General features: G+C 33.4%; 1 protein-coding gene across 1 annotated transcript; it reads left to right on the forward strand.

Annotated features, from left to right (window-relative positions):
- Positions 1-4,837: 4,837 nt before the first annotated feature.
- Positions 4,838-7,783, forward strand: LOC131621028 (xylan O-acetyltransferase 1-like). The gene is made up of 5 exons (XM_058892232.1): positions 4,838-5,763; positions 5,855-6,026; positions 6,511-6,719; positions 6,827-6,985; positions 7,111-7,783. Exons 1-5 carry the CDS (start codon positions 5,111-5,113, stop codon positions 7,457-7,459), a joined length of 1,542 nt encoding a protein of 513 aa, XP_058748215.1. The 5' UTR covers positions 4,838-5,110; the 3' UTR covers positions 7,460-7,783.
- The last annotated feature ends 38 nt before the right edge of the window (positions 7,784-7,821 follow it).

Genomic DNA, 7,821 nt, shown 5'->3' on the forward strand with positions numbered 1-7,821 from the left:
TTTTATCTTCTAGATGGAACTTATTAACTTATGTCTCTTAGACACAAGCTCCCTTGGTTCCAACCCAATGATGAGGCAGCTAACAGGCTTCATAAAGTTTTTCTTTCTAATGGGTTGTGATATCTTGGGGGTGAGGTGTCTCAATGGGTAATTCATATGGATATTTCATATCATTATCCTATTATCCTCAAGTATACTAATCAGGTGTAGAGTCTTAAGGTGTAGAGTCTTAAGCCTTTTAAATTTAATAATTATTAGATATCTCATAATAGCTTTCTTGAGCTAATTCTCTTGACCTGGATTAGTATTGAGCTTTACGGCTAGAAAGCTTTTGTTTCGTTAGATAAGTTTAAAGCTCTCAAATTAGTTATAAAAGCTTGGAATAAATATGTGTTTGGCAATCTTGATTCTCATATTAACAAATTAAAAAGATGTGGTGAGTAATGTGGATTCTTAGATTGATCTTAGGACCTTGTTTGTTGAGGAGCTTATCTTTTTTATATAAAAAACAATATATCAGACCACATAATATTATTTAGTATTTCATAATGAAAGGTTAACAATAAATAAGTTGGTCGTATAATGTAGCATTAACTATTTAACTATGATACTTGTTAAAATGCAATTATCTAAAAATATAACATCATTACAGATCTCCAAAATAGTACATATTACCACATGATAAATCAAAATAAAACTACCTCTAGACTTGGGCCTACCACATAAAAAGAGGAAAGACTAAAAAAGAAGTCTATGGTGATCTCTAAGAAGAGCCAAATGTTAACCCAACAAATAGAAGATCCTATACCCCATATACATAATTAACTGCAAGTGACAAAGAGATGTGTCACTGACTCAATCGAATCCACACGGTAATGATAAGAGTTCCCTCTAGGATCAGTAATCATCTCCTTTTTGAACAACTTATCTCTAGAAGAGAATCTATCTAGCAAAAGATTGCAAGAGAATATCAACACTTTTGAAGGAGCTCAGCTATCCCAGATAAGGGGATGAGTCAAGTTATCATCCATAAGCGATAAGAAGGGATCAACAAACTAAACATGATAGAAACATGCAACGAAGAAAACACCTTTATTGTATGCTTTCAAATTCACTTCTCCCTCTCTCTCTCCCTCTCTCTAGAGAGAGTAAGGGTGTGTGTGTGTCTGTCTGTGTGAGAGACAGAGAGAGACAGAGAGAGAGAGAGAAAGAGAAAGAGTAACATCTCAGACACACACACATTCTCTCTCTAGAGAGAGGGAGAGAGATTTCACCATGAGTTATAAAGATTCATCCTTCCACTAGGCTTACTCCTCCCCTCAAGAATTTCTTCTTGAGAGTTCCACTAAAATAATATTTTGAGCTTTTGAGGATATGACCACGAACCTTATTACAATAGATGAGAGATTATATCAAGTTGATCCCTCAAACCAAACTGAGTTTTTGACGGCTAAGCTCACCAAACTGACTTTGGGAAGCAATTTAGTGGGTTTTTGTTGTGAAAAATATTAATACGTGCAAGTATACACAGTCAAATAGTAGCAAGTAATGTAAAAGTAAGAGTATCAATCCCACATAAATTGTAATAACTTAAATTGATTCTCACATTAATATCTTTTGAATAGCCATGAGCATAGGATAAAAATAATAATGGTTTGTCACAAATTTAAGTTGAAATATAATAAGTGCTAAGTGATAATGAAGAATCAAAATCAATTGTGAGAGGCATGTTGGAAAATAATCCATCTAATGAAGTTTATATTTTTTTTTGTGTCTGATGAGATTTGTCGAGACAGATGTGACAGAAAGTGATCTAGTGGGGTATGTCTACAATATCAAAGCATATGCATTAAGTCAAAGGAACAACTCTCGAGGCTTCACAAAAACATCAAAGCATGTATATATGCATCTGATGATTTCTCCTATGGTTGTAGTCCTTCATCTCTAAAGTTACTAATATAGTTAATATGTCTATCCTACTATTTTCAACCATATTTACTTATGAAGTCTGTTAGTTAATAGAGTTCTCAATCCTTAACCAACTTTCACCTATTTCTAAGGTGATTAAGCAAAGAAACAAATGTATAATATTTTTTTACATAGTCAAATGCATCACTTCAAACCAAACTATTTAACACAAAATACTACTTTTCATTAAACTTCATATTGCTCAACATAAAAAGAGGTTTAGCTCATGATGAATAAAAGAAATACAACAACACAAGTTCTTACATTCAATATTTCTAAACAAAAATGAAAAGAAAATTTAAGCCTAAGCATGGCACTCTACTCCTTGCAATATTGCAATCAACAGGAGGCGAGTTTTGTACCATGTCTCATTCTTTCTTAATTGTCAGATGATTTACCTTTAATTAAACTAGTAAAATCATATCATAATTAAATAATTCAAACTCATGGGATAAAACATACAAAATCAAACAACCTATGCATTAGAAAAATCCGGAAGTTAACTTCCATACCAGGAAAAACCAGAAAAATGCATAAACAAAGCATGTCATGTGCACTAAACTTCAAAGTTCAAAAGATATAAATGCATGCGTCTCTAAACAACCTATTATGTATCCTGATGTAACATAAACAACCTATTATGCTTTTAACATCAAACTAATACATCAGAATACAAAAAAAATGAGAAACTTACCGAAAGGGAGAAGTGGCTGATTTAGATTGAATGAGGTAGATTAAAGATTAAGCAAAGTACTAGGATTGAGTGCAATGCTGTCAAAGATGTGACAAAGCTTGAAAATGATGGAAATGGAGTTTGTTCACGAGCTTTGTTTTGGATTCTACGTAAACTTTATAAAATGAAGGAAGAGGGAAAGTCTAACCATTATATAAATCAAACTGATTCGGACATTAACCTCCATATAAAATACGGACATTAACTTTCAGATTGTTTCAGCTCTATTCTTTGACCTAGATATCAGACTGAATTGTGTTGTTTTTTTGGTGTTTCCGAAGATTAAGTTCTGATTTTTAGAGGCAATATTGATTATTCACTATGGTAAGTGAGCACCACTAAGGGTGCGAAGAGTAATGCAATCTCATCAAACAATATTTATTTCAACAAGACCCATTGCAAAACGAATAGCTCATCATGAAATAATCCTACGATCACACCTTAAACTTGCGATCGCAGTAACAACATTGACCTCAACCAATCTTGTTAGCATCATAACATTGCCACCATGTTAATGGATCATAGGAGTTACACGCCAGCTCGTGATCCTAAATTTATACATTTAATTTGTCCGTGTTGGTATTATAAAATAGTTCTGCACATTCATTTATTATATTTTACAATTTTAATTTCCATGCCTTATCTTTTTAAAATAATATTATGACACAAATAAATACTATTGTTTATTTCACACTATCAATCCATGCAAGTTAACTCAAATTTTACTATCTTTTAACACTATTAAAACATGTTGTAATTTTTTTACTATAAAAATGAATGTCAGAACTCATAGAAGAAACTTAGAAGAAAGGATTCAGTTCCCTACATATAACTAATCTGAAACATTTGTTTACTTTATAATTAGTTGACTGACACAAAAGACTTATATTGGAATCTAGACATTGCTGTTGGAGTGGGCTTCTCTACACAACACTTTACCATAACCATCAAGAATTACTTCCTTGCAATCCCAAACTGAAACTGTAAGACAACAACATTGTGTCCACCAAAAACCACCAAACCCTCTCACCTGACTGAGACTACTACCTACTTTGAAAGCTTTGAATTCACTCCTTTGTATTCCTCTCCCTCACGTATTGCCTCAACATTGAAAGTAGTTGAAATTGCCAGCAGATCAAGAGGAATTACCAATAATAAATATATGTATTTGGTCCTCATATAATATATTGTTTTTCTAATTAGTAGGACCACAAAGTGAGTAGAGAGACTAATAATTAAAAAAGCAAAAGTTTATGAGCACTAAAAAAACACGTCTAGTTCTATTATCTTTTTATAATATATAAAATAGAGCAAAATGACCTACCCACTTGACTCGAGAAATTTGGCATGAACAATAGTTCAATAGTTTATGGAAGGACAAAAATTAGTAATTGAATTGTGTAGGTAATCTTGCAATTAAAATTTATTTATTGTTACGTTCGAGAATTAAAAATGATTACTGATACACTGAGATGAGATTTTGGATTGGTGAAACAAGTTTTAATATGGTGAAAAGAGAATGATATGCGAGGTTGAACTTCAACGCTTAAGTCAGTGAGAGAAATGAACTGTAATATAGTACTCAAATCATATCTTTCTCTTCTTATGTGATACACAAGGTTTTGAAAAACGGTCTGCGATCCCAAATACGGCGGCGACAAAATGGTTTTGGCAGTTGCCGATATCGATACCGTTACCACCGTTTTTTATATTGAAGAACAAATTATCATTAATTCACACCGCAACGACCACAATACACCTGTACCGATCGAAATTGCAAAAATCTTTACGCGACTGCGACCGTTTTTTATATTGAAGAACAAATTATCATTAATTCCCACCGCAACGACCACAATACACCTGTACCGATCGAAATTGCAAAAATCTTTACGCGACTGCGACCGTTTTTTTAAACCTTGAGTGATACCTTATATATGAAAATTGATTAGGTCAGATGATATCCAACGCTGATCAGAGATTTATGACTTATATCAGATGTGCGCATATTTTTTATTGGACTTTTGGTCGGTCGGAATATTTATATATTTTTAGTTTATTTTATAAAAATATTTTAGGAGAGTTAACAATAAAGGAGGCTTAAATTCTAAGGTGGGATCTCATACATAACTCCTCATATTATAACAGGAAACATAACTAAGATCAGCCACAAAATAGTTCCTACTTGAGTACTAAGAAAGACAACAGTCCACCAATAATCTCCTCCTATATTCTCTGATAAGATCATCTCACCAAACACCAATTAAACAAACACAACCTAATACTTGAATTCAACTCTTTTTCTTTCTCAAATGTCTCTCTTTTCTTCCTCTATATTTCTACCTCTTTTCTCTTCCTCTTTGCCAAGTCATTATTCTGATTATCATTTCTTTTCTCTTTTTCTTCTCTATCATGCAGCCTCTTCGTCGTAAGACTCCTCTTTTCACCTCAGAAATAGGGGCAATGAAGGGTCGCAAGAACAGTAACCTTTCTATTTTTGTAGTGGTTTTTTCCATTTTCCTCTTTGGGATATTCATGTACAATGAAGATGTTAAATCAATAGCTGAATTCCCATTCTCAAGGCCTAAAGTTCAAGAAACCCATCAAGAAAATCCCAAAAAGGTTGAGTCTTTACATAGAGATACAGAGAAAGTTGTTGTAGAAGAAGAAGACAGTACTGTTGTTGATGATACCAAGAAAGATGTTGTGGAAGAAACTGTTACAGAAACTGTTGCAAAAAGTTCAAGAACTAAACTTGAGAAAAGTGATGATGGTGATGAAGATTCTGATGAACATGTTGAGGTGAAAAAGGTTGTGATGACAGAGAAAGAAGAGAAGATTGAGTTGTTAGAAGATGAGGAAGAAGATGAAGAAGAGGTTGAGTTGCCACCAAAAGATTGTGACTTGTTTAATGGTGAATGGGTTTTAGATAACATGACACATCCTTTGTATAAAGAAGAAGAATGTGAATTTCTTACTTCTCAAGTTACATGTATGAGGAATGGAAGACGTGATTCTTTGTATCAGAACTGGAAATGGCAACCTAGAGATTGTTCTATGCCAAAGTATGCAATTTGGTTTTTTTATCAATTTTTTTTTTAGTTTTATGTTGATGAAAATGTTCTTAATGATTGTGTTTTTGTGTAATTATTTAAGGTTCAAGCCAAGGTTGTTGTTTAAGAAGATAAGAGGGAAAAGAGTAATGTTTGTTGGAGATTCTCTGAATAGAAACCAGTGGGAATCAATGGTTTGTATGGTTCAGTCTGTGGTTCCTTCAGATAAGAAGACTTGGTATAAGACTGGTTCTCTTGCAATCTTGAAAATTGAGGTTTGTTGTTTTCCTTTTTCATGTGGGGGCTCAAATTGGGTGATTAATTATAACCACGTCATATTACTTGAATGACACCGACACTAACACGTCAAGACCGATAATAATTTGAAAATATGAATGAATGAAATGTAATCATTAGTGTCGGTGTCGGTTTCTAATACTCGTACTGACATAGACACACATTTTTTTCCGAGGTGTTGGTGCTACAGAGTTTAAATGTTAAAGTACTATTATATTCATCTTTATGGGCTAGAATGAACATAAACATTTTGTACATTTGTGGTGTGGACCACTCTAAATTTGGGGACAAAATAGAATTGTTTCAAAACCAAGTTACCTTTTTATATTGCCTAAGTTATAGCAAGATCTGGCTTCATTAGATTGAGACAATATATTGGTTGTTTAGAAAGGACATGTTGTGTCGGGGATAACATGGATTTATTCAATGTTGCTTAGGATGCACTCTTTGTTGTTTATGTAGGAGCCAGGGAATATAATTACTACGGTGGAATTCTACTGGTCCCCATTTCTTGTAGAATCAAATTCAGATGATCCAAATATGCACAGCATATTGAACCGGATAATAATGCCTGAATCAATTGAAAAGCATGGGGTGAATTGGAAGAATGCAGATTATCTTATCTTTAATACCTACATATGGTGGATGAACACTTTCAATATGAAAGTATTGTAAGCACACTAGACCATTCAATATACTGTATTCCTTTTTCTTTTTACTTCATTTAATGTTTGAAACAAGTTGTGAAACTTATGTGGTTTTGTGTGTGATTCGATAGACGAGGATCGTTTGACGAAGGCGCAACGGAATATGATGAAGTCCCTAGGCCAGAAGCATATGAGAGAGTGATGAGGACATGGTCAAAATGGGTGGATGAACACATTGACCCAAATAGAACCAAAGTTTTCTTCACTGGCACGTCACCTCTTCATATCAAGTAATGATTCTATCTCATTTTTATGCTTTCTAATCTATGATAAGTACTTTTACCTTTAAGCTTTAACCCTTTAACACAATTGGTTTTTGCATTCAGTATTTAGAATTATCCATTTGATTTTATAGGAGTGAGGACTGGAACAACCCTGATGGCATAAAATGTGCTAAAGAAACAACTCCAGTTCTGAATATGTCGACCCCGTTGAATGTGGGCACGGATCGTCGACTTTTCGTCATTGCCAACAATGTGACAAAATCAATGAAGGTTCCTGTGTACTTTATTAACATCACAACCTTATCAGAGTATAGAAAAGATGCACATACCTCTGTTTATACAATACGTCAAGGAAAGATGCTAACTCCTGAACAACAAGCAGACCCAACAACTTATGCAGATTGTATTCATTGGTGTTTACCAGGATTACCAGACATTTGGAACGAGTTCCTTTATACGCAAATCATCGCTCAATCTTGACGAATAACGTACATATATCTTCATACACAATACATTTTTCTTTTTTACTTAATTGTTATTATTTCTCCTTTTGCTTAAGAAGAAAGCTTGCCCTCTATTTTTTTTCACTTGCACGCCTCAACTTTTGTTGTTTCTGTCAGTTTTTGTAATTTTTGAGCCACTTTTTACTAGGTTTTTAGGAGTTGGGCAATTTTTTTGTTACCCTTTTACTGCCTCATGTTTATTTGTTAAAGCCAATTTAGCACACCAAGAACATAAATTGTACAATGAATCCTTGTTCCTTGAATGAAGAAAAAATAAAGCTCGAAGGTTCTGTTTAGTTAACTTTCATAGTTTTTTGAATCAATAAAAGAATAATTCTC

This window comes from Vicia villosa, linkage group LG7, assembly GCF_029867415.1.
Source record: "Vicia villosa cultivar HV-30 ecotype Madison, WI linkage group LG7, Vvil1.0, whole genome shotgun sequence".
NCBI lineage: Eukaryota > Viridiplantae > Streptophyta > Magnoliopsida > Fabales > Fabaceae > Vicia > Vicia villosa.

Bases quoted from the DNA above. Each gene is read 5' to 3' on its own strand.
- LOC131621028 (XM_058892232.1), top strand. From the start codon at position 5,111: ATGCAGCCTCTTCGTCGTAAGACTCCTCTTTTCACCTCAGAAATAGGG. The intron at 5,764-5,854 runs GTATGCAATTTG...TAATTATTTAAG, and splicing joins AGAGATTGTTCTATGCCAAA to GTTCAAGCCAAGGTTGTTGT. The intron at 6,720-6,826 runs GTAAGCACACTA...GTGATTCGATAG, and splicing joins ACTTTCAATATGAAAGTATT to ACGAGGATCGTTTGACGAAG.